The sequence below is a fragment of the Oryzias latipes genome, chromosome 9 (genome assembly GCF_002234675.1).
Source record: "Oryzias latipes chromosome 9, ASM223467v1".
In the NCBI taxonomy this organism is placed as follows: domain Eukaryota; kingdom Metazoa; phylum Chordata; class Actinopteri; order Beloniformes; family Adrianichthyidae; genus Oryzias; species Oryzias latipes.
The window spans coordinates 16,426,861-16,453,825 of record NC_019867.2 but is presented as its reverse complement, the minus strand read 5'-3'; the positions used below and the strand labels follow the sequence as shown (position 1 = coordinate 16,453,825).

The 26,965-nt window shown below is 39.0% G+C and overlaps 2 protein-coding genes across 2 annotated transcripts in view; both read left to right on the top strand.

Annotated features, from left to right (window-relative positions):
* The first annotated feature begins 1,345 nt into the window (after nucleotides 1-1,345).
* Nucleotides 1,346-11,040, top strand: LOC101170850 (beta,beta-carotene 9',10'-oxygenase). The gene is made up of 12 exons (XM_023958550.1): nucleotides 1,346-1,549; nucleotides 3,856-4,033; nucleotides 4,243-4,454; nucleotides 4,582-4,697; nucleotides 4,805-4,907; nucleotides 5,841-5,981; nucleotides 7,947-8,107; nucleotides 8,518-8,688; nucleotides 9,145-9,282; nucleotides 9,782-9,964; nucleotides 10,122-10,232; nucleotides 10,549-11,040. Exons 1-12 carry the CDS (start codon nucleotides 1,516-1,518, stop codon nucleotides 10,663-10,665), a joined length of 1,665 nt encoding a protein of 554 aa, XP_023814318.1. The 5' UTR covers nucleotides 1,346-1,515; the 3' UTR covers nucleotides 10,666-11,040.
* Nucleotides 11,041-13,700: 2,660 nt separating this feature from the next.
* Nucleotides 13,701-26,965, top strand: part of LOC101170596 (GDNF family receptor alpha-2) — a 50,278-nt gene continuing 37,013 nt past the window's right edge. The window contains exons 1-2 of the mRNA XM_004072656.4: nucleotides 13,701-14,298; nucleotides 15,175-15,531. Of these exons, the coding sequence (XP_004072704.1) occupies nucleotides 14,247-14,298; nucleotides 15,175-15,531 (409 nt within the window). The 5' untranslated portion in view covers nucleotides 13,701-14,246. The remainder of the gene's footprint in view (nucleotides 14,299-15,174; nucleotides 15,532-26,965) is intronic.

Sequence of the window (26,965 nt, the reverse complement as noted above, 5' to 3'; positions counted from 1 at the left end):
CAACAAGCAGACTGGCAAACACACAAAGACCAGAACATCTGTTAAGTTTAAAGGGTAGGTTAGTAACTGCAGTGGTGAGAAAACATGAAGCAGACAGAAAAACCCAAATCTCTGGGGAAAAACAAACAAAAAAGAAGCGGAAGAGCACAAAAATCACAAAACATATGTAATTGGCGGCAAGTGGCTCAGGTAGTAGAGCAGGTTTTCCAGTAACTGAAGGGTTCGATCCCTGCTCTCCCCAGCTAGCTGTCGTCCCCCCAGACGCGGCTAGTCTGCAGCTCACCGCTCCCCCGGGGGATGGGCTAAATGCAGAGAACAATTTCCCCCAATGTGGGATAAATAAAAGTAAGTAAGCTTTTGGGCGGCAGTTTATCTCAGGGGGGACGACCTGTTCTACCCCCTGAGATAAACTGCCGCCCAAAAGCTTACTTACTTTTATTTATCCCACATTGGGGGAAATTGTTCTCTGCATTTAGCCCATCCCCCGGGGGAGCGGTGAGCTGCAGACTAGCCGCGTCTGGGGGGACGACAGCTAGCTGGGGAGAGCAGGGATCGAACCCTTCAGGTCGTCGTCCGAGCCAGTTTAGCTCGTGCTGGTTTGCGGCGCCTTCCGTCCGTGAAACCCAGGTTCGACTCCGGGCTGCTCCCTCTTCCCTTCTCCACCTCTGCCGGTTCCAAGCCCGGCTTGAGAAGGTTGCGTCAGGAAGGGCATCCGGCGTAAAACATTGCCAAGTTTACCATGCGACTTGTTCACTGTGGCGACCCCTGATGGGAGAAGCCGAAAGTGGAAGGAAAGGGTAGAACAGGTCGTCCAACAACTGAGGGGTTGGCAGATCGATCCCTGCTCTCCCAATCTAGCTGCCATCCCCCCAGACGCGACGTGTCAAATGCGGAGAAAGAATTTCCCCTTTGTGGGAGAAATAAAGTCTATTATTATTTAATTAAAATAAAAGACATGTTAGTAACTGAGACAGACTGGCAACCTGTAGGTTATAGGGTGTGGTCAGCCCTGCCTTTGCCCAACATTATCTGGGATAGGCTCCAGCGAAGAGGGATTAATGATCTCAGAAAATGGATGGATGGGTGTTAGTAACAGCAAAAATAAAACAACAGAATAAAGATGGACAAACAAACGTTTTCAAAAATTTTTTTTACAAAAGGTACACAAAAAGCAAACAAGTTCAAATCACTTGAACAGTTGTCAAAATGTTTGTAACCGGAACAATGTTTTTCTTGTCATTCTTTATTTCTTATTTTGCACTGCTGAGTGACTAAACTGTCTGTAGATTATTTGTGGACTGACAAAAAAAAGAAATAACAGTTTTTGTGGTGTCCTCCACTAAAATGTTGTGAAATGCGTAAATGCACATCCTTTTACTGCAACGCTGTTTATTGCCCAGAACCACTTAACTTCCACTTGACTTGAAAAAAGGGTTCAAAGGTTTTTCCTCATCTAAGGTTGCTCATGTAAGTCATTGACATTTCTCTGATCTGCAGTTCACGGAACAAGCAGCCATGCCAGCCACCACAGAGCAATACACACACAACTGTGAGTACACACTTATTATGTGTCTTTTGCAAAAAGGAGACTGTATTTGTACAAAGAAAAAAGAAATAGTGTTGCGTTACATACTCAATGTTAACTCTGACAGATGGATTCAACAAATTCAAAAGAACTTATTGTTGCAAACCCCTTCTTATCTTTGAAAGGTACATTATTTAACAGGTTATGACAAGTTCTTGAAAAACTATTCCAGTTCGCTTTACCTTTTTATTTATTTTTTTGACATTGGATGCACCTGACGCAAAACTCAAAGTTAAAAAAACAACAGTTCAATAGCATCCATTTTTTTGTGCATTTGCACTTTAAAAGACACATTAACTCTCTACCAAGTCATAATGGTGCGTTGTTGAATTTCCCGATCTAAGCCGCCGTTCAAACATGACATGTTGGCATTTTGCATTATTCCTGCTTCACGGACTCCAGATGAATCAGAAACCTTAAAAATATGTGCACAGTGTCTCATTAGCAGCTTTTGGACATTCTTGCTTTGTAACAGAAAAAGGAAAGGCAAAAATGCAGCTAAAAAAGAAAATAAGTACAGGGGTAAGTAGGTGAATTTCAATGACTTGACACCCGCATCGCACTTTTATAAAGCTTTTTATACTGCAAATCCTTTTTCTTATAAACCAAATTCTTACTCCAACTTTAATTATCCAGAAATATCTGAATTATCTTCTAAAATGTATCCTAGGACTGTTTTTTTTTAATTTTGCTTACAACATACTCAGTTCTAACTGATGCTGATGTAAATTAACCTCAAAGCAATCAGTAATAATTTTTTATGTTGAAAAAAAACAACATTCAGAGCTCTTATGCACTATCCTGTTTTTATTGTTTGTTCTACCTGTGACAAAGAAATGAACACAATTCTTGTTGGGTGCAAAAGCAATTCAGAAAAAATTGTAATCATCTAATATGAGCTCAGCAAGGAACTCCAGCATAAGCCAGAATGGTTTGCGGTTGGTAATCATTGAGTACTCATAAACATTTTACAGCCTTAGCATGGTAATTAGAGAAGCAATGAACATGAATGGGTGACTGAATAACAGAGAGGACACTAGTGTGAGGATCATTTCTACTGTCTGACCCTGGAGAGTCATGACTGCACATGAGCAGAAGCTTTGATAGCAGAATCCACCATCTGACAGAGTAGAGCGGGTTTATTGCACAAAACAGCTGTTTAATAATAGCTAACAAAAGATACATTCTCCTCTCTGGATTTACCAAAGCAAAGTTTTTAAATACCCCATGATGTGAGTCACTGGCTTAAATTAAAGGAAATTCAGGATTTTGAGTTTCATTACATTTTATGACTCAAGATTTGGATGTTCTTAATAACAGAATCTTCATATTTACCTGCAGTATGGTCCTTTGAGAGCTGGGGGTCAATGGAAGATTAAAGAGACACTCCAATGAAAACTGTGTTTTTGGTGTTTTTTTGAACATGTTCTTGTGATATTTTTCTCATAATAGAGGACATATTTAAAGAAACATAAGCTTAATACTACATTTTTGAGCATTACTCCACTTAATTTGTCGTGAATCTGGAGCATACACAACAATGCCATTGAAAAAACTTTGTTGCAGTGACGTAGGTAGGTATTACAGTCAGAGGGTCATAAGCTCCCTGCGCCGCTCCATTTAGATGCTTCCTCTTGCAGAAATAGATCCATGAACATCTTTGTTTTCCTCGTCCATGCTGGCATCTGGCTGGATAGCTCCAACATTGCTCGCCATTTTTATTACACCGGTAATTTTAATATTGGGGTTGTGAGGGGCTGTTAGTTGGCAAGAGAGAGTGTAAACAAAGGCATGATGGGAAGTCGGGGCAGGTTTACTATCCCACTCACAACTCAGAGGCAAATTTCTGATGAACTCCTACCGCTCTACCGACTTGGTTTTGGCAGAGCATGATCATAATTAAAAGACCACCAGGAACACTTTAAAAATAGATCAAAAGATGATCGGAGTGGGACTTCATGTTAGACAATGCACATCAAAAAATGAAATTACCCCAAAGGCCCCCAAATTGAAAATTCTTCCATCCAGTAAAAAAAAACAGCTGAAAACCAACATCCATTGGAAATCAGAGGACTGGTTGAATTCTATGCTCAAAACTAAAGCTTTGGCTTTTAAATGGTTCAATGGTCTCACAGACTAAACCTCTGGACTGAAATAGTATATTGGCTGCTGCACATATTGAACATATTAACTGACTGGTGCAAAATGATTGATCTAAAGATTGTACAAATAAAGTTCGGTGAAACGTCAAACGTCTTCTGTTTCTGCAGTAAGTAGCAGGGAGCGATGTCCAAAGGCTGATGATCTGGAAAGTTTGGAACATTTGGTGCAATCAGGGGAAGAAACACCTGAGCCCATTCCTACTACCATCAAAGGATCTATTCCAACTTGGATCAATGGAAGTTTCCTGAGAAATGGCCCTGGGAAATTTGAATTTGGAGAAGACAAGTATATTTTAATTTTTGAAAAATTCTCTATGGATTAGTTCACTTTAAAATTAGTCATCAACAGAAATGATCTTTATCCCCACAGTCTCAGTCTTTGCTTTTAAAGGAATTAGTTCACCAATTGTTTTTTTTTCTCTCCCATAAAATCTTTACATTTAACTTAAAATTATCTTGTTGAAAGTTTTCAGCTTTTTCTGTTTTTCCATGCAGATACATACACTGGTTTGACGGCATGGCCATGATGCACAGGTTTCACATCCGTGACGGCTCAGTCACTTACAGCAGCCGTTTTCTAAGAAGTGACTCATATGTACAGAACTTGGAAAAGAACCGCATCGTGGTCTCAGAGTTTGGAACGGTAGCATCCCCTGACCCCTGCCAGAGCATCTTTGCCCGCTTCTTTTCATACTTTCAGACTCCACGTACGTGTGATCTTTTTACTGCAAGATGCTTTTTGTCTTTAGTTAGATATGAGTAGATTGAAGCTGTTCATTCAAATACCCTTTGAAAGTTAATAAAAATCATCATTCTTCCTATGTGTGTGAACAGAGCCCACAGATAATGCCAATGTAAACTTTGTCAAGTACAAGGGGGACTATTATGTCAGCACAGAGACAAACTATATGAGAAGAGTGGATCCACAAAGCCTGGAAACAAAGGAGAAGGTAGGAAAGACCGACAAACACAGAAAATCAAAAGTCACTGCGAAGCATCACAGAAAATGAAGACGCTTGAAAACATGCTAAGAGAATAATACATTCTCTAATTCAAGGTGGACTGGAGTCAGTACATCGCTGTCAACTCAGCGACAGCTCACCCCCACTATGACCGTGAGGGGGCCACATACAACATGGGGAATTCCTATGGGAGAAATGGTAACTGGGATTTTCCTGCTGATTCTATATGGACTTTGATATTTTGAAGTAATTTTGTTCGGTTGACTGAAATACAGAGAAATTCTGTTATCTTGATACATTAAATCGTGCCCAGTCTCATAGACATAATGAAAAAATGGAGAATATAGAGATGTAAGGTTTGTTAGATCAGTCATCTTGTTTTTCCTTGTAAAAAATAACTATAAAATTGTACATTTTCTATCTTACTTCCCAAAAAGTCAGTCCAGGAAAGATTGATGTTTTCACAAACTGAAATCAGAGTTTTTTTCTGGCAACACAGCTTTTTGGAAAACTTACTGAAACTCACCACTTAATATACCTGAAAGATTGGAATTTGTTTTCGCTAAGTAGATTTTGCAAGACATTAATTTTCAGCTTGTTGTTAGAGAATTTATGGACATAGTGGGATCAGAGCCCTGCCTTGAAAGAAAGTAATCACTCAAACCTGCCACCATTTTTGCTTGTTTAACTTTTGTTTGTTTTAGACAAAAAGCCGGCCAAATGCATTTCTCTCAGTAGAGTAGTGAGGACATGGAAACTGTGGAAACTGACAGGCTAACATATTGTGACTAAGCTGCAGGCAGAGCAGTTCAACAAACCCTTGATCTTTAATAGGTGCAAACATGCTGCTTTTGTTAACTTTTTTAGCTCATGATGCATCCTGTCTTTTGAAGTCAATGTGTACTTCTTTTAGTATTTATCAAACTCTTTGATTATTTATTTTATGCTAATGAATAAATAGGACTTATATTTATAAATGTATTCTAATTGTTGCAATAACTGGTGGGTTGCATTGTAAAAAAAAAAAAAAAAAAAGCAGTCTAATGTATACTTGACACTAGGTTTTTCCAATAGTTTGCTTTTACTTTTAACAACTGCCTTATCCAAAATCTGTTTTTGGATTTCTTTAAGGTTTTTTCTACAACATCATACGTGTTCCTCCGCCTGAGGATAAGTCAGCAGTGGAGGACTCTGCAGACCTGAGAGGAGCTGAAGTAATATGCTCAATTCCTGCAGATGAACCCAGAAAACCCTCTTATTATCACAGCTTTGGTAGGCAAAACACTTATTTTGTATGTTTTTGAGGGATGCAACCAGAAAGTCAGGGTATTTTACAGAGTTTTTTAGTGTGTGTGTGTGTGTGTGTGTGTGGGTGTGTGTGTGTGGGTGTGTGTGGGTGGGGGTGTGTGGGTGGGGGTGTGTGGGGGTGGGTGTGGGTGGGTGTGTGGGGGTGTGTGTGTGGGGGTGTGGGTGTGTGTGTGTGAGGCAGAAAGAGAGCATGCGTGTTCATTACGGCTTTAATTGCTCATTTGAATTCTGGTCCGACACTGGCTCTATTTTAGTTTTATTATTGTGGTTTTTAGTTCACTTTGCCTCTTTTCCTAGCCATGCCTTCAGCTTTTACAGTTTTTTTTCATGCACTCTTTCCTCCCTAACATACATCTGACACAAGTTTAAATGTCAAAAATTGTTTTGTTTTTGCAACAACTTTTACAGAAGGTTTTTTTTAAAGAAGTCTGCTGCAAAAACAAACAATGCATCTTCACATGTTAAATTCTGGCTTAAACATTTCCTACAAATCACTTGGACATGAGGACATAAAGATGATATTTCCTCCTTTTTGGAGTCTTTTTTTCCCTTTATGAATAGAATCATGATTTCTGCACTGGCACCTTGATCTTTAACACATGTCAGACTACAAAGACAGGTTCTATTATAACTAAAGCTGGCATGTTGTTTGGGACTTTTGTTGCATTTGAATTATTTTTTAACATACAAAGCAAAAGGTTTGGATATGTTATTGGAAAACATGAGTTATACACTGAGGGTCAGCGTATATTCAATAGAGGAGCCAAGCATCATTGTGATTTAAGTAAATCCCCTGCTAGAGTCTCATGTGGCTCTGTTCTGTCATTTTGCTTACTAACTGTTGTTTAGTCGGAGCATAAACAACACCAGATTTCTGATGCTTCCTCAGTCTCTGTTTGGTAGCAGACCACCGATGACCTGTTAGACTTTATTGCACACACCAAAAAAATCACAAAACAAATCCAACTTTCAAAATTACACAACATTACTTAACATTTTTATTTTTTTCCGGTTTTTGTGTTGATGAGTAAATACATCGCTTTTGCCACTGGTTTTCCCCTGAGAGACAGAAAACCATAGATCACATGTCACTTATCTTGGAATTCTCTATGGTCTTTTAAAAAACATCATCATTACCCATGCAGTCCCCAAAATATATCATAAAAATATTTGCAGATTTATCTCTGATATGTGTCAATTTGTCTTCAAGTTTTTAAAATTTGTAAACAAACTAGTAAATAATGTTTGTAATGCAAAACTCCAAAACAACAAAATTAGAAAACAAAAGAAAATCTGGTAAAAATAACAGAAACATGTTTTTATACAAAGGAATATGTAAAAATATATGCATTTTATTAAATAATGCAAATGCAAAACAGTTGTGCTTATTTTTCTAATGTTGTTTGAGCTTAAATAATCTGTATAATTTATCTAGAATGAGTTCATTTTGGAGTCTTAGGACCGCAACATGTTGAAATTAATTTCTATGGGTAAAATTCTAAGTACTATTTTGTGCTGTCATTCTCAGTCCCAATGCTTAAAAGCCTCCAGGCATGAAAAATATCAGGGGTTAAAGTGCAGCAGGTGCTAATTCATCCTCTGTTGCATTTTCAATTTCCATTTAATACTGTATGGTGTGGACTCAGGTTTGCACATTTTATGCAACAAAAACTGTATCTCTCTCTAAATGTGAAAATTATAACAAATATATTGCCAAGTCCTTGTTTGACATGCATTATGTTTAAAACCGTGGGGTTCAGAAAACCACAATGAATTATGTGACTCTTTAAAAATACTAAACATAGTTTTTTTTGGAATAGTAGTTAGCTTTTTTGTAGGTTTTCTTTTCTATTTGTTATAAAAATGATTTGCTCCGTTTATTAGGAGTTTCTTATGTGTTTAACTTTCATTGTTGTGGTTTTTTTCTAGTCATGTCGGAGAACTACATTGTGTTCATTGAGCAGCCCATCAAGTTGAACTTGCTGAAGTTCATGCTGTACAAGATACAAGGCAAGAGCTTTCACAACATCCTGTCCTGGGAGCCTCAGTACGGCACTGTCTTCCACCTGGTGCACAGGCGCACAGGAAAGGTGAGTCAAAACCGTCAAAACCGTCTGAGGACAGCTGTTTAAATGCTCACTGCTCACATTTGTTTACTCTATTTTATTTTTTCTGGAAGAATGTAAGGACAATGATTTTGTTTTATCGTAACAAACAAAAAAGGTTCCCCAAACTTTGACAAACATCTCTATTTATTGTGTTCAAAAAGAAATCAGCATGCTGTGTGATGGCCTCATCTACAATGACATTTCTCCTTATTTATTTGGGTGAAGTCACACTCTGATGAACTTCCCTTTCTTCATATAACGTTAGACTCAATTTCTTCATCTCGTTGCACTCATTAAAGCTTGCAACTTTCAGAATGTTTAGTGCAGCGCTTCTGCTGCCTCCTGTTTGTCCTGCTTCCCTTCTAACAGAGTCCCTGCTTGATGTCCAACAGAAAAGCCCCGTGAAATACCGGGCAGCACCAATGTTTACATTACATCAGATCAATGCCTATGAAGACAATGGGTTCTTGGTAATGGACATGTGCTGTGGGGACGATGGGGTGGTCATCGGAGAGTTCACGCTGGAGAATCTGCGGCGTGAATCAGGACAGGCAATGGATGAGGTATGTGAGTTTTCCAATGGTGGGCAATTCTGAGTTATTTGCCAGTGTGCACACAACACAAATGTTTCTCATATAATTGTGGTTCAGGTTGTATTTTGGTTTTCATCACCATGCCCCATTAAAACTCAAACTATGAATTACTCAGCGAGCTTTTCTTTTGCCTCTAAAGTTAATCCATTCTGCTGAATCAAATCTCATTTCTGTATATTTTATCGCTCAGTTTCTGATGAATCTGCCTCGTAATAAGCTTGGTGATTTCAGGCGTGATGAAAGAAAACATCGGAACACTTTTTTTGCGTTTTGTTTCTAAGAAACTGTAATCAAAACACAAAACGCTGTATTCAAGTCAATATTTTGTGGCTGTTTGGGTCTGATTGTTGCTGAGGAATGGATTGCACTTTTTATTTAACGGTGCCACACACATTAAAGTTCTTTTTATTGGATGACTTTTGGCAGTTCTACAACTCCTTGTGCCGAAACCTCCCAAGGAGATATGTCCTGCCTCTGAATGTGGATGAAAACACTCCTTTGGACGAAAATCTCATCACTCTGCATGACTGTAAAGCCACTGCAATGAAGACAAACCCCGAGGAGGTAAGGATTATGCATTATCCAAAGTGCAGTGTGGTTTTTTGCTATTTCAAAGGGACATGTGTCATTGTAAAGAGTCACGCCTGTAATCATTTTAAATGCAGCCAATTCAATGTCCCACACAGTGCAATTACCCAGCATGATGAGATAAGTTACTTTCTGTTCAACTGTAATTTCTTGACTTACACCATATAGAAATAACGTCCACTGTACAAGGAAGGAATTGCCTTTTAATCTCTCATTTGCGGCCCACACACGCTCTTTGTCCATCGCTTTTTTGCAGCACAATAAAGCTGAAACAGTAAGAGGAAAAGTTTCAGTTGTCATGGCGACCCGTGTCCCCGTCTCTTCAGTTTGAATTCTCAATCACAACTGTTATGTGCAGGTGAAAGCTGAAAAATGCAGCAGAGTGAGTGCTGCCTGCTTGCCTGCTCGAGTGGCTGAGAACACATACTGGTGGGAAACTCTGATACGGTGAGAACTAACCATTGTGGTCCAACAGGTGTACATGACACACGAGGAGCTTCACGACGACCAGCTTCTGCAGTATGGCGGCCTGGAATTCCCTCAAATCAATTATGCCAAATACAACGGCAGGCCTTACCGCTACATGTACGCATGTGGCTTTGGACACGTTTTCGCCGACTCTCTGCTCAAGATGGACGTCCACACCAAGGAGCTTAAGGTTCCCCACCAATCAACGAGCGATTATACAAAGTCTATTGCTAACTGGGCCTAATTATCACATCAAAGTTCTTTCTACGGAAGGAGGTGTCAATTGGTTTTCTGACATGAAACAGCTCCGAGTAAAAGGGTACGTTTGTGTAATCTTCCCTGTCAAGGTGTGGCGTTATCCTGGCTTGTACCCGTCTGAGCCTGTCTTTGTTGCTTCGCCTGGAGCTGCAGAGGAAGATGATGGAGTGGTTTTGTCAGTCGTTGTCACTCCTAGAAAGGTAATTTAGCAAAGCACACACACACACACACACAAGGAGCAAAAATCTGAGGATGTTTGTTTACCACACACTGATGAGCATGTTGAGGGGGCAATTTCAGGCCTGAAAGATGTTGCCCAAGGACACTTCAGCACATGGAGATGCTGAATATATAAAGCTGGATGATGCCTCAGGTTGACTCAGAGACTTGGAGGGAAAACATATATTTTTATGTGAATATGAACCTGTTTCCTGCTTGAGCAGTTATTATCTAGAGAAAAGTACTCTGTGATGTTAGTTTAATTACTTTTAATCTCTTGTTTTAATTTGTTTCCAGGAGAAAAGCACTTTTCTACTCATTCTGGATGCCAGGACCTTCACTGAGCTGGGCAGAGCTGAGGTCCCTGTCAACATCCCATGTGGCACCCATGGAGTATTTAACGAGATGGGCTGACCAACACCCAGCCATTTTATCCACTGGTTGCCATTACTTGTAACATCTCCCCCCTTGTCATATAAAGCTGAGAATATGATTTAAGAGTTGGAAAAAACTGCAGAGTTGTTTTTTTCTATGCCTCTTGTGTAGCAGTTGATAGATTTCTTTAGTGGATGCAGGCTTTTTTTTGTGGCAAAAATAAGACTTGTTGAGCCTCACAAACAAAAATCTCATCACTGCATCACTGCCAAAAGTTTTTACTACAGTGCCTTGGATAAAACATGTGTTTAGGCTGCAGGTTGATTGTAAACTCTTTGAAATACTTTTATGTTAGGCGAAAAGCTGCGTTTTAAAATCAATAAACACATTAAATAAAATGTATTTTCCCTTTTCATATTTCAGCTTTTTTTCCCACATCACACTACTGGAAAGGCTATATTCCCAGAGAGAAATGAACTGCACTCAGGAAACAAAAAAATGCGCCACAGAAAATCTAATTTATCTTATAGTAATGTGATAAAAATGGACAAAAGTCTGGAATGTCTAGAAAACAAATGGATGCAGCTGCTTAATCTCCTCCAGAGATTCTAGCAGAGGTCAGATGATGATTTTTGCATTGCTTCCGCCAAACAAAAAGCAGGGTTTTCACATGCACCAACATTTTTGACCTTTTATATAAATATCACAAAAGTATCGTCTTTTATTTGCAAACTGTGGTGAACAGAACTGCAGTTTCCACTTATTCCAATCCAAACTTCCTTTTTTTCCCTACTTAATTTGTAGTAATTCCCACTCTTTCATGAAACTACAGAGAAACTAAAAAGCAACAGTATAATAAAAAAAACATGAATATTTTAATGAATTTTAGTATCCCAAATTAGCCCTTGAATCTCATGTTTTTGCTGAGAAAAATTAATGTTTTGCAACAGTGAGTCTCAGCTTTCAATAAATTATCACTCAGATCACACTCTGGCAGAGAACTCCTTTTTAGCCTTTCTTAATAATTAAAACTAAACAAAAGCAGAATTGACAAAAATAGTAATGTATTCATCGTTTCATGTGAAACATTTTAGTGTTATTCCTCTCTGAAAATAGAATTTCATTTTTGATGATTCAAAGGCCTGTCTGGTACATTTGCTCCACGGGTCTCAGAAATCAATTAGACCATAATTCCTAATCTCACCAGTTATTCTTAACGCTTGTGCATGCTCAGGTTCATTACTTCTCTCCAAAGGCACGGCCAGCACATTCATTCTGACCTTTGCTTTCCAAGAATTTTGAGCCAACCCAACTCTGCCTCTGGAAATACCAGACCGATCCTCATAATTACTGTAATCTTAAAAGAGTCATTAAGCGTGATGCTTTTGTTCGACAGAATGAACAAAAATTGAATGGCTAAAAGTACTGCAGTCTGTGGGGGTCAAGCATAGTGACCCTCAGAGGGGGAAAAAAAACCACTTTAGCAGAGCACTCATTTTGGCCCACAAGTTTGTCATCCAAAGTGACAGTTCCAGAATATTTAAGCTCCTCGGTTCAGCACGGTTAGCCTGTACTCAAACCCCCACCCTTTTCTCCTGCTCAATGGAGAGCTTTGCTCTGGGTCTTAACTTTGACAGTTATCTGTATTATTATTTCATATCCCATGCATTCATAATGATACCATCTATATTCACCATATTAGACACACTTCTCACAGACAGCGAGTGATTACTCTGAGTAGGGAGAACAATGTCTTCCATATCCAGATTTGTCACCCCCGCCTTCCAACTCTGTCACAGTCTTGAGTCTTCTGAAAACAGCACAGTTATGTGGCGTATAGATTATGTGCATAGTCCCTGCAGCACACACAAGCATATGTTTATTAATGGTGGAGCGTATGAAGCGAATGCAGCTCTCTGTAATTGTGCACATTAAAAAAAAAAAAAAAAACTGCAGATGCTTTATGAAGACAGTGAGGGGCAATTAAATACTCGCAGAGGGGGTTAACGTCAACGAGGATAAATTCCAACCAAAGACCTGGACAAGTGGGGGGAAAAAAATATCAATCCAGATTTAAGTGGATTTCATTGTTTTTGATGTTACAGCATGAAATGTGAAATAATGGAAGAAAACAGCTCTTTTGTTACCAGCCATGCCAATTATAACGTTGTTAACGGGAAAATAAGAGACAAGATGGTCAAACGCTGAAGAAATCATTACAAAATAGGTGCACTGCTTTTTGAAAACCGATGATTTTATAATCTAAGTATGAACTGGGTGATGCGTCACCTTGTTCTCATAACACAGAGTTCAAACTCAAGGGGCAGTAGGACGCCAGCACCAATAAAGACCACATGTGTCTGATGCTCCCACTATAATGAGGAGTTCTTTCCCTCCTTGGATGGAAGCCTCAGCTGACAGACAAGCATCCTTATGAGCCAGTGGCCATGCATTTTGTCACTGTCATCTCCTCTGACTAGAGACTTTGTTTTCCAAATGTGTAAAGATTTATGACATTTACTGCAGGGGCACCATTATCAAGCGCAGAAGTCTCTCTGTTTGATGCAAAGCCACTTTGAAAAATGTCAGATTTTGCTGTTGTGGGCTCATTTCCTCACAAGTGGAAGCTGTAGAAGAGTTTTTCAGCACGCCTTTTGATCTGGTGAAAATAAGATGTTCAGCTCTTTCACTGCGTCTGTATAGGCTAAGATAATTTAACCCTAATGTGACATGCAAACTTGAAGAGATTTTCTTACTTTTCCAAAAGGGATTTGCTGTGATGTTGAATTCATTGCTGTTCATATTTACTTTTAGATCATTATTTTCTTTATTGCAAATGTATCCATCTGTCCATTAGAACTTAAAACTCCACAGAAAAGATGACAAATGTGTAAAAAACATTTGTACCACGAATTTCTATAAGAAATAAAAAAAATGCTCCAAGGGAATTGCAGAACAGCGTTTCTGATGTGGGAACCTGCGCACAACCCCTTTCCAAGCGCGAGCATCCCCCAACAGCGCCCTCTGTCGGCTGTCAGTGGCTGTTCTCTCTTTATAAAGTGCTGTGGTGCCTCGACACGCACGCAGTCTGAGAAAAAGGAGTGTTCACACCATAGATATAGAGGAGCGCACAGCTTTCGGGAACCAGCGTGGAAAGGGGGAAAACAATTCATGAGCCGTTTTGAACACTTTCAGAGGAGTTGTTTTTCTGCCCTTTGGGGGCATTTTCAAGCCATTCCAGTGCATCCAGCAAACTGTTTTGTGGACACAGTCAGTGGAGGAGCAGAAGAAGAGCGGTCCATCTGAACCCGCTATTATGCGGACACATCAAGTCTCAGTAGTTTGGTCGGCATGAACGCTGCGCAAACGGACCCCAGAAACTATCCCCATGGACTGACAGACTGCATTTGAATATTTAGGAGATTTTTTCTCTCTCTGTTTGCAAAAACAGTTCAAAGATTGTGGATTATTGTTTTCCAGAGAATTGCTCTGTTGCTTCTGTTCGAATGAGGATATTGGTTTTTCATAGGTCCAGGATCCAAAGTAAGGAAATAACCTCCGAACAGCTGGATATTTTAGTCTAACTGGACTCCCAGTCATTGCTTTCAGCCGAGTCCAATATGAAGTCCAGCGCTGTGTGGATGTGCTTCTGCATCTTTCTGCTGCTCTTAGGTAAGAGGTGCATGTATTGGGATGTAACAGGACAGATGTTATTCAAGTGTTAGTATTTAAAAATCACTTGCAATGTGAGTTATATTTGAAGACCGAATAAATATTTCTAAGAAATGTTTATTTATTTTTTATACTTGCAGGAAAAGTAAATTAAATTTATTTCAAAAAAAGAAGAGTATTTTAGCTTTTTTTCATGCAACATACTCTTGATGATCTTTATCATTCCTGCAACCTGGAAACACCATTGGGCTTCTGGTCAAAATGAAAATGCAATATGAGATTTTTTAACTTCCCGCAGCCCCCCCCCCCCCCCCCCCCCCCCCCCCGCTGCTCCACTGCAAAGCGCCTCGTCTGTCATTGCACAATGTCACCACAAGGGGTCTCCCTTGCACTTTAACTGGGTCCTTCTGAGGTCTGAGGGAAGGCGCGTTTGGAGATGCATCCTGTCAAACAGCCCAACACTGGATCACAATTTACTCGTTGTAATCTAATTTTCTTCTTATAGAGATTCAAATTAGGAGTAATTATTGATTAGGTGTTTGTTATACGTGAAATGATTACTCTATATTGACTTAGTTCTTCAGATCTTTAGTCCTAACTCCTTCTGGTGCTTCAGTCTGTGCAGGTTACGGCAAACAGGTAATTTATACAACTAAATATGAATAAACAAAACCCATCCTAAAACAGATGCATCATAAAATAGGAATCAGCTGAAAAAAAGTGTGTTTGCAGAAATACTTTTGTGCTGTGTCTATAGGTCAGAGGTCACCAAACATGTTGTGCTGCAAATGAATACAGGTTAAATGCAAAATCACTTGCCGCTGCTCAGACAGAATTGGGTTCCAGTTTAAAATGTTTCTCCTTTTCCCCATTCAGATGAGGAGACGAATTCCTCGGATGGCCCCTCAGCTCTGTCCTCATCTTTGGCCACCTGGCCCACGGGAGCTCCAAACACCGGCTCTGAGCTGGAAGCTCAGCCCGAGTGGGTGGACTGCATCCAGGCGAGCGAAATGTGCAACCAGAACCCTCACTGCAGCTCTCGGTACCGGGTGATGCGCCAGTGCCTTGTGGGCAAAGAGAAGGAAACCATGCTGGACAACAACAAGGAATGCCAGGCTGCCCTGGAGGTGTTGCTGGTTAGCCCTTTGTATGACTGCCGCTGCAAGAGGGGCATGAAAAAGGAGCTGCAGTGTCTGCAGAACTACTGGACCATCCACATGGGACTTAATGAAGGTAGGTAGCAGATGGTCATCTGGTTCACAAAAAGCATCAGGGTACTTCTTATGGTCTATAAACATAGTCCCAATTGGTAGTAAAATTAACTGAATTTGTTATTTATTAAAAACAATATGATTTTCCACTGTAGTTTATATCACAAGCAGTGACTTTATAACTAAGTATGTGCTGCAAAACCCTCACGTACACAGCAAGATGCATTTACACATCTGCAGCGCATAACCTGTACCTTTATGTACATCTTTTTTTGCAATGCCATTATTTTGAAAGATGACATAAAATGGGAACATTCCCATCAAGTTATGTTTTTCTATTTTTTTTTAAAGAAAATGGATGTCATCATACTTCTTCCTGTCGTCTCACTGCCCTATACAAGCCTGATGAAAAATACATGCTTTGCTACTTTTCTCACCCTTCACATATAATGGAGCTGTAATGGAATTACATTAGGTGGACCTCTTACAGCAAACTTATTGGTTTTCAAGCAAAGTGTTCCATTTTACCCTGTAATTAAGTTACGCTCATATAGTACAGCGGTCCTTATGTGTCCACTTACGCAGGACATAAATTGCACTCTTGTTGAAACTTTTTGGTTTTTACGCTGAAGCTTCCATCAATTTAGGGTCATATTTAGGTGCAAATTTGATTTTACACCTTGGGTGGTTTGGACCTGAAGGGGACCTTAGCCTAAAACATGTATAATGCTCACAACCTTATAGTGAACATGTGTTGCTGTCATTTTTGAGCATCTTAATCGTCTCTGTTATTTTGCTGTGAAGGGTATTGGTGGAAATGTCACACAGCCTCCGAGCTTTGAACATTCTTGGCTTATGTGTGGTGATTTGTGAAATGATTCACTCAGCTGATTGCTCAAAGCACCAGTTACACTTCGATAGACTGGAGACAGCACAGGATTTCTCATATTAGTGCAGGGGAAAGAGATACAAATCTCTGTGTGCTGTTAAAGCTGGGTTTGCTGCATCTCCTATGTACACCATGGTCCAGTTTTTTATTTTAGAAATGAAGGAATTAAAGATGGTACACCCCTGAACTGAGGATGGAGGTTAATTACAGCCAAATTGGCATGCATTTCTTTAAGCAGAAGACACCCTGATTTACCCTTTACATGAACGGCGTGATTCAGCTCAGCACTGCCTCTGTTGGGTCTCTATGTATGACTAAAGGGGAACAGCATCGACTTAATGAGGACATCTTTTTTGGGCTAATATGCCAGGACACTTGCATGAAAAGACCTGAAGTGTTTGTGCTTGAATGCACTGTGCAGGTTTTCCGGTTTCCCAGCCTGAATGGGCTGCATTTGGGCCTTCATGAGTTCATGTGTTTGTTTCTGAATGAGGTGTGCTGTTTATGCTCTGTCACCCTTGGAGACAAAACCAGCTTTAACACGAAGAAAAAGCTCTTACAGTGAAGCTTTAATCTAATCACATCCATTGTGCAGTCAAGCAGGATTTGTTAACTGGAAACAATCTATGTACAACATCCATCTCTGGGAACAAACACAACAGGCCAACTCCCAGTAGACCCACTTGAAATGGTGCAAAACCGCTTTGAAAAGGGTCTGTAGATGGCACGGAAAAGCTGCGCTGCAATCAATTCATTTATCGCACAATGTTATTTTTCCTTTTTTTTTTCATTTTAGCCTGCAGTCGAAAAAGTCACTAATGATATTACCATTTAACTCAAACCACTAAAAAGCAAATAGTTATCAGTGTTCAAAACATACTTCTGCAAGGATTTTAAGGTCTGCTCTCAAAAAGAAGAAATAATTCATTGGTTATTTTTCTAACCCCCAAAAAAATCAATTTGTGGCAGGCAGTAATGCACGTCTCCTTCAGACACATAAACTTTTTAAAATGTAAGCCAAGGGAAACTCTTCCAAAATAGTTTGATGCGACTGTGAATTGAATGTGCTCTTAGAGCGTCTTGCATCAGCATGTTCACCTGAAGCTTTACACTTGTGATACTTCCAGCAACACTTAGTTTTATGCCAGATGCTAATAGTATAATAGTAAGCATTCTGATTCTTGTTGCTGGGGGAGGCGTCTGCCATGGCCATGAGAGTTTGTTGGTCCTGTATGCTAAGATAAGACAGATTTAAAAACTCTACAATGTAGAATGGATTACTAAATTACATGAACATTTGAATACTTTTGGATTAATTTGCCAACTTTTAACTTTACCGAAAACGTTAGTTCAATTAAAAACTTTTTTTTCTTTGGTGAAAGAAACTACCTATAGTATACTTGGACCTTGCGTGCCACTTTGCTTTTGTTCCAAATTAAAACGATTTTATACATTTTGTCCTCATTTGTTAACTTTCAATGGCTTTAGTGTCTAAAATGCACCCGACTGTCAGCCCAGAGGCGTCCTTGATCAGTGCTGCAATGAAACAGCTCATTGATGTGTTCATTGATTGAATTACCTTTGATATTCACTGAAAAATGATCCTGTAATCATCTGGAACAATGCTTTTGTGATTCACTGCAAGACTCACCCTGAGCGTTACAAAACAGTATAAAATGTGTAGTTTAGGTAAAACTGTTTTAATGTTTCATTTATGTGGGGCTATGAATATTTAAAAGTTTTTTTGAAATCAGGATATCCATGTTGTAATCCAATATTTATATGAGCGATGAAAGGAGTGCACAAAATCAGGGAAAAATTAAACTTGAGGGAATGTGACTTAATTAGAGATCACAGAATTAAAAAAGAAAATTTTCACTCTTTCATTTATTAGTCAGCTGTTTTTTTCTGGTCAGAAAAACCCCTCAGAGATGCCACAGGATGCCAAACACCATTACAATAAATTGTTGCATCCCTACTGCATACTTGTTACTTGCTCATTAGCACATTTGCATAAGGATTTTTATGAATTTTTTTTTTTTGTTTCTTGTAAAACACAAACAAAACAAAGCTGTGACCCAAAAACCAAGATTTGACCTGAATTGCGGGGAAAGTAAATTGTTGCATCCCTACTTCACACTATAATGGTGCTAAAGAATGAAAGACAGTCAAAGTTTCAAAATAGAAAGTATTGACTCTCTATTTCTAGCACTTTTTTATTTTTTTCCTTTTAGTATAAACCGACAGACAAATTAAAGAGTATTTTATTGAATGTTCACTTTGGCCCTTGATTGAATTAGCTTCTTCCACTCAACTTTTATTCTTTATGACATGCCGGACTGGAAAGGAACTTTCAGTGCGTGAGACGACGATAGACACAACGCCCTCACTTGTTCTTTGTCAGAGCTAATTTTATGATAAAAGGAAATGTAGGATGCCGGAGTGATGAAATAAGCTTGTTCATAAAACCTTTGTGTTATATTAAACGCTACAGATGCACTTCTCGGAAGTCAGCTTCTCCCTCAGTTTGATCTCTGAAACCCATATTTGAAAGCGCAGTCAAGAGTTTGCAAAGAGACCCTTTAGCCAACTGAATTCAGTACAAAACACCCAACCGTAAAGGCTCTTAAGGTGTAGTGTGTCATTTTCCAGGGGTGCAACTATAATTTACTTTGGTTCTGCAATAATAAGACTGAGTCATTTTAGAGATGACAATTATGTGTTGAATTGAGCATTTTAATAACCCTTAAGGGAAAATAAACTGTTGTAGTCCACTATTGACCAAAACTAAAAGCAAAAATGAGAAATTAAAGACGAAAGAGGAATGAAGCATATCAGGCATTTCACCCTCAAGGAGTTTCCTTACTTGGTGAAGAAAGGGTTTGTAAAAGTTAATTGCATTGGACAGAAAAATCTTCCTACTGCAGCATATTAAGCCTCCGACTGAAGATATACTGTTGTGCTGCTGTATTATAATATCACTCAGGCTGTGCTTTGTTGCAAATTAAGTTCAGCAACTTTTATAATACTCATCTTCCTTCAGAAAGAGCCAGTTGTCTTTCTTTCTTTTGTTTGCTTCAAGGCTTACTTTAATGTTGCTGTCCAACAGAATGCTTTAAAGAAAGCTGTCCACTCCACCTCAGCCTTAGAAAAGCTAGGCAGCATCTTCCTGCAAACACTGAAGCACCACAGATTCAAAAGAAGGAGAGTTAGCTCTCCTCCCTCTATAAATAGCTCCATTGTCATATTTTCATTGCAGCGTGTTGTCTGGGTAAAAATCCATTTGTGGTCCCAAACTAGTTTCACCTCGTCTCAAAGGATGAAAATACAGAAATCGTGAAGGAAAACTCGCTGATAACAGTTACGGTTATCTTCTAGGATCAACACAACTCCCTCATGAAAACATTTCAAGGGTTCTTTAATGCTTGCAGTAAGATGTTGGAGATAGTTTTTCAAGTTTGTAGAGTGCAGTTATATATGTTGTCATCTGGGCAGCAGCCTCACAGCTGGTAACTCCAAGAAACTAAACAAGTTGATGTATATATATATACTGTTTGGAAAGAGTCTGGAAACAGATTTTAGAAAGAAAAATGCTGCAAAAGGGGGAAACGCAATGGACAATACTGCACAGGTTCTGCAAAGTATAATCATAAAATGATATTTTAATCTTAATTACAGATCACACAAAATAAAAAAGGAAATTTCCCTCTTTCATTTATTAGTCAGCTGTTTTTTTCTGGTCAAAAAACCCCTCAGAGATGCCACAGGATGCCAAACACCATTACAACGAATTGTTGGATCCCTACTGCATACATTATATTTGTTGTGGTAAATTTTATATATTTACAATTGCTTTATTACATTACACCAGGCTTAGTATAAGCCAACTGAAAGGTTTTTCTTCATTGTTACTCGCTCATTAGCACATTTAAATAAGGATTTTTCTGAATGTTTTGTTTTTTGTTGTTTCGTGTAAAACACACAGCTGGTGACTCCAAGAAGCTAAACAAGTTTATATATATATATATATATATATATATATATATATAAAAAGGCTGTGTTTGGAAAGATTTTAGAAAGAAAAATGCTGTAAAGGGGGAAACGCAATGGACAATACCGCACAGGCTCTGCAAAGTATAATCATAAAATGATATTTTCTTTGGTCAATTGGTATTTCAGCTTTAATGCGGTAATGCAGCTATTGCAAACAAACGGTACCTTTCTGCTGTTTTCACTTTAATGGGGTTTGCCTTTTGGGAATGACTTACCATTGAAATGCCATAATTTTCCTTTGGGGATAAATACATTTTTAGCTGCTGGAAAAAAAGAGAAAACATGAGGCCTACCTATGTTTGACAGTTTACAAAAGCAAAAGCAGCTAAGTAAACTATCTTTTCAACACGTCAGGGGTATGGTTATATAAACCCCTTTTGTGCTTTGAACTTATCTTTATTTCTTTCAAACCAATGCTACAAACTGGACAGGTAAGAAGTTAAATGGGCAAAAGAGCTGCAGATATTTTAACAGCATATTACAACAGAAGGGGGAGAGAAAAAGTGAAGAACAAAAACAACAGATTAGAAAAGGAATGAAAAGAAGGAAGAAAATGACAGTCTGGGATCCACCACCTATCAGGGGGAGGAGGTAGATTGAAGGTGGAATCTGTACACGGAAAAAAAAGGGAATGAAGTTACAATTCTAGATGACCAGTTACCAAAGATGACAGTGAAAAATGCAGTGTGACTTGGTTTGCAAGAGCAAGAACTCCAGTTCCTATGCCTAGGGGTTTAAACCCCCCAGGTCTTGACTTTTGTCATAGTTAGAAGCAAGACTCAAGGGGATTCTCTCAGCACGTGCATGGGCAGAAAGTCTCCAAATCCGGGCGTCCTCTGCCTCTGGGATACATCTATCCCCTTCCCCTTACCCCGCCAGCTGCTGGCTAGTCCCACTTAAGAGGACGTAGCAAAACAGGGGTTATTGACTTACCTGAGTCTTTCCACGGCCAGACATAAGATCATACATACTCATATACATGAACCAACTATACAACAGATCTTATTGCTGTGATGTGGATTCAGACCCCTTTTTTGATTAACAGCGTTTGCCTTTACTCCTCTGTACCACAGGCTTAACAGAGGCTTAAGACACTCATCTGAAGGATCCTCTAGCGCTGGTCTCTAAATCATTAGTAACAGTGACCTGTTAATTGTGTTTTCTAACAGAAAGTAGATGCTGAATTCAATTTGTCAATGCCTGCGGCCTTGATGGATAATGGCTAATGCCTGCCCTGAATGGGCTGGTGTGAGGTGAAGAGGTCTATATAGTAGTTTGAATCTATAAAAAATGTAATTACTAAGAAAGAAATATTGGCTGCCTCGCACAGGGATACAGCATTGGTGGATACGGTTCTCTTTCCATTGTGCCTTGAGTCTCGTGTGAATACAACTTTATAGGGGACGTGGTAATTTAAACGATCGACTCTGTATGTTCAACACACATTATTTCATAGCCTTTCCTAAGAAACAGCAGCCTGGGTCTCTAAGTAGTAGTAAGTATTCGTAGTTGTGCCATTTAATGAGCTGAGCCAAGTTTCACTGCAAAAGGAGGAAAGAGCCCCCATTGAGGCTTCGCGCCAGTTCTCTGCAGCTCATTGTTAGAGGAGATTGTATCTTTACAGGAAATGATGAGAATACAAGACGATTGTGTGGAGTGAGTTACACTACATTTTTATTAATGTCAGCATTTCAAAGGTCCTGTTTTTTTTAATGCTGCTAAGTTATTCTAGTGCTGTAAGTTGGGTCCTAAAGCCGAGGGAAGGCACAAAAAAAAAGCGTGCAGTCCATAAGAATGCTGTGCACATCATGTTAGACTCCGGCTGGGAAACGGTAATGGAGAGAGCAAGAGGGAAAACAGGAGGTGAGGCTGAGGAGCAGATAAATGATGAGGACAGAGAGAAATTTAAGGGAGAAGGACAGGAAACCAAAGTATCTGAGGAAGAAGGAGAGAATCTTGGATGGGTGGGGGGTGGGTTTTGGTTGTAAAGGTATTCCTGGGTGAAACCATCATTACTATGAGCAATGGTAGCAGTCACTGGCTATTACCTTACCCATCCAGAGTCATAAGCAGAACATTTTTCCAGCAGGCCCGAGTGTTGGAGAGGACGGCCTCGGGAAGGTGAGTGGGCTCCTGCATGCTGAATACGTCCTCTGCTGCTTCCTTTCCTTTATTTGAAGCACTCACAGGTGGCTTCTTCATCTTCAGATGAAGGGTCTTATCAATAACCTCTGGACAAGATCAATAGGGTCCTTCAGGTATAATTCTTGTGTTTTCCAACCCCCCCGACTCCATTGTAATCTTTAGCCTAAAATGTGAAAAGTATGAGTGAAATTTGATGATTTGATGACTGTTGATCCTCGTAAATCTGCCTGATGGCTTTCGGGGATGCGAGCTGAACCGCCCATTCACCATGTGGCTGGTGTAGAATGTGACACGCAGGTGAAATAAGGACGGAATAGAAAGGTTTAAATTAGCCTTTTATGGCTTGCTGAGCTCTCCAGCTCTCTGTCAAAGGTGAGAGTGAGTGACACACCATTATGCTCACTGAATACTATCATGATGTTGGTCATTATAAGTCACTTCCCGCAGAAAAAGGTTCACAGAAGCACAGAAGGAATGAACATTGTGGAACTCAAGTACATGGCCTGTCTGCCTGATGAAACAGCCTGTATATGAATGAGTTCTCGATACAGCAATCATTGAAGTTTGCTCTCAAAGGGACATTTAGATTGTTTACTGCCTTCTTTTCAAGTTTTTTTGTCTAGCCTTCCAATAATAATTACTCTTAGCATAAATGTTAGATATTTAGCTTAAGTGTAGACTAGAACCAAGGGCATTTTGTTTAATATTAATATAACATTCCCATAGCTAAACCAGACTTGAAAAATTTCAGCCCATATCCTCATGCTGCATTTGCCCACCACGCCATGCTGAAATGGAATTGTGACTTGAAACATTATTCAGAGCTAATCCAATATTCTATTTGTAAGGTCTGAAATTGAGTTTAAAATGTCAATAACACTTCAAAAGCTGAGCCGTAAGCTGCATTTATGCCTGTGTTCGGTTAAACACAATTTTAATACAAAAAAAGGAAAGAAAAAAAGGAAAACGTGCATTGGTTGTATCACATTGCCTTATCTTTCTTTTGTGGAAATAAGCGGAGGACGTAGAGAGCAGGGTGGAGGGAAATCAATGCATTTTATCTTAATGGCATAAAAAGTGAATTCCCATATGCCATCCTCAGATGCAGAGCAAATGCACAAAGGTACTTTAAGATGCGATTCAAAAGTTGTCTGATCTGGTGATCTTCAACTTTTTTAGGCAGCACTTTTGTAAACATGGTGAGGTCAATCTAAAAGGTTCAATCATAACCCTGCAGAAGCAGGAATTTGGTATCAAGCTGCGCAGATGCAGTGACACCAGAGCAGATGTGGCGTCTTTAACCTGCTGCAATAAAAAGCGGCATGTTTTCTGTATCAAGCATGTGGGAGCCACGCGCTACAGCGAACCAAACAAAAATGCAAGATTAAAAACATGAAAGCAGTGGTGGCCCTATTTCCTTTGGATGGACAAAAACTTAAGCAAAGATTTGCAAAAGGGGCTTAATTTCTTACAGTTTGACAATTTAATTAACAAATGGCACTCTCCAAAACAATGAATATTTCTTAAATTCACTGATGCTGCATGAAATGAATTAGTATTTACATGTATCGGTTTCTGAAAACCATCCATCTTCTTCCTGTACAAGTGGTATTTTGGTACAACGGCTTGTCTGCCTTGGCTCTGCTGATCATGCTCAACAGTGTAGGGGCAAATTAAGTGGGTTAGAGATTTAATTATAACATAAAGTCCTGCGGCTAAAAACATCTTTTGCCTCGGTGCTTGGAAAATAATTTTTTGTGACTTCACAATTCAGTATTTTTTTAATGTTTGGGGCTCCTGCTGGGGGGTTAACACCCCAAAAATGTTTCAGACTGTAGAAAGGATTCCCTTCATGTTTCATTAAAAAAAAAAACAAAAAAAAAACTTTTAAAACGAATGAACCATATATTGTGTTGGAGTTTGAGTTTTTTTTTATCCTTTTCGATTAAACAGACAAAAACCTATTGTCAGATGATTTTGTGGAGATGTTTCTCCACATAACAGATGCTACATTAATGTTAAGCACTTAACGATGTAATGCCTCTGCCAAAAAAGGGCTTTTTTATGATTGCTCTGTACAGCTTGATCTGTTGGATCAGAGGAAACATCGCGTTTTTGCTTCAAAACATTTGTTTTTCTACTGGAATTTACAACAAGGGGAAAATTGTATTATACAGAGATTTGAAATGATTACTTTTAGACTAAATGATGGTCTTTAAGTAAATTACATGAGAAATAGTTAGCTTCCAAGAGTTATTATTATTCTTTGACATATATCTCAACCTTTGTGCGTTCTCCTTTCACAGTAATTTGAGCAAAAAGAATAGTACAAGTAGAGCCAAGAATAAAAAAAAAAAGAAGATAAAATATATTATTTTTCATTTGACCATTATTTTGGGAAAGACACATTTTGTCGTCCTCTGTGCAATAATTTTTTTTTTCTTTTCCACTATTTTAAATAATTATGTGGGCAAAATGAGGATCATCAACAAAATCCAAAGGTCAACACAACCAGATTTACAGGTTTTCATATTGGTTCTATTCTCAAAATGCAGTCGTAATTTTCATTTCGCTCTGATCGGATTTATGACTGTCTTACAGCAAGGTCCATGCTTCAGAGTTCCTGAAGGCTTGGGAAAGTAAAATAGAAAAAGCTCTAGGTTACTTTTTTTTTTTCTTCTTTTGACCTTCAAAAGTAATGGGCAATGTTTGAGCAATGCTTTTTCTGCAGGTGGGGTACTGGAAGTTACATCGCTGGATTTCTTCTGTTACCAGTGTCTTGTCTCCTTTTATGGCATCCAGATTCCAGCTCCCATTGTGCTTGCTGTGATTTGTTTCTGCTTAGCCAGAAGATGTGACCTTTAAGCATTTGGCTGTCTTTGCATTTTGGCCAGTGTAGCATTAGCTCCCGAGGTTTGTCTCCTCCACCTGTTGTGACAGTGACTTCTACAGCAGCAATTAAATGCGTTATTCCATTTCCATGAATTTTTTTGTGGGTAAGTTTGAACTCATTTTTACTGTTTATCAGTATTACTCAATATTTGCTTTAGATGAGAAACATGCAAGGTCAGGTTAAAGTTATTGCCATACCTAAAGGTGACAGTTTAAATCATCGCAGTGGCTGTAATGTCCCTGTTATTTTAGCATGCAGCTGCTAAAGAAGCACTTCTGTGGGTTATGGTTTCAATATTTATCCAGTCTATGGCATATGCAGTTTCTTCCCTATAACAAGCTGTGCTCACAGCCTGCAGTTTGGGAAGCAGATGTGGTCGATACAGTGGCAGATATTGAAATGGCAGCTGTGGTTAAGGGCGAGGAGCTTCACTTGATTTCAAGAGCTCCTTCAGCCTGCGCAGGCTGTGGCATCTAAACCAAAGGAGATTTAAAGCCTCGACTTGTTAGGAGTCATAATTTTTGATCTCCTGTTTAGGTTAGCATCTGTCGTCGTGTTGGGGCGATGTTTGCCTCAAAGATGCGGGGAAGATCTGAAAATTCGTTTACTCCTGAAAGTTCAAATGTTCCCTTTTTATTTTTTGGCAAATGGAAAACGGTTTTCCTTTCCATTCTCCGACTTCTGTCAGTACAACATTTGCACTACTGAAAACACTTTGTGGCTTTTTTAAAAACTGCTTTCAAAACAGAAGAAATAAAAATATTTCAGATGCACAAGTTTGTCATGGAAGAAATACATACAGGCTACAAAAAAAAAACACAAATGCATCAGGTACACATCTATTTTACCTTTAAGTGCCTGCCAGAAAACATTTTATTGGCTTTGATTCTTTGTTTTGAATATCTTTGTGGATCATGTTTAGGACTAGATGTATCTATTGATTGGATCCACTGATAGCTTGTTGTGGGAGTGGAGTCTTGCATCAACATGTTTCAGATTATCTCATTTGTAGTGGTGGGCCTCCGAGCCATGCTAACAACACTCTCACTGTGTTTCTGTTCGGATCTGAATGCAAAGCTATTACACACTGGAGGGTTTGTCTCAATCACACCGAATGGCTATGAATTTTAAGAAGTGGACTCACGGGAGGGACTCAGTCAGTTGAGTTCTAATTTGTTTTATTTATTTTTTCCAAACAACCCCGGAAACATATTGTTAGTTGGGGAGATGCATCGTTTGTGGTTTCATCTCCCTGTTGTCTCCATAAATCAAACTGTGGCAGGAACAAAAGGAAATGACCGGATCACGATCAAAGTTTCCATATAAAATAATGAATAAAAGCAAATTCAAGCACTCATCACTCAGTTTATGATAAGCAAATAATTTAAAATTGAATGACATCCTTATTTAATTTACTTGAATAACACACTTAACGAAACATTATCCCCACATGAAAGCATAAAAACAATGTAAATG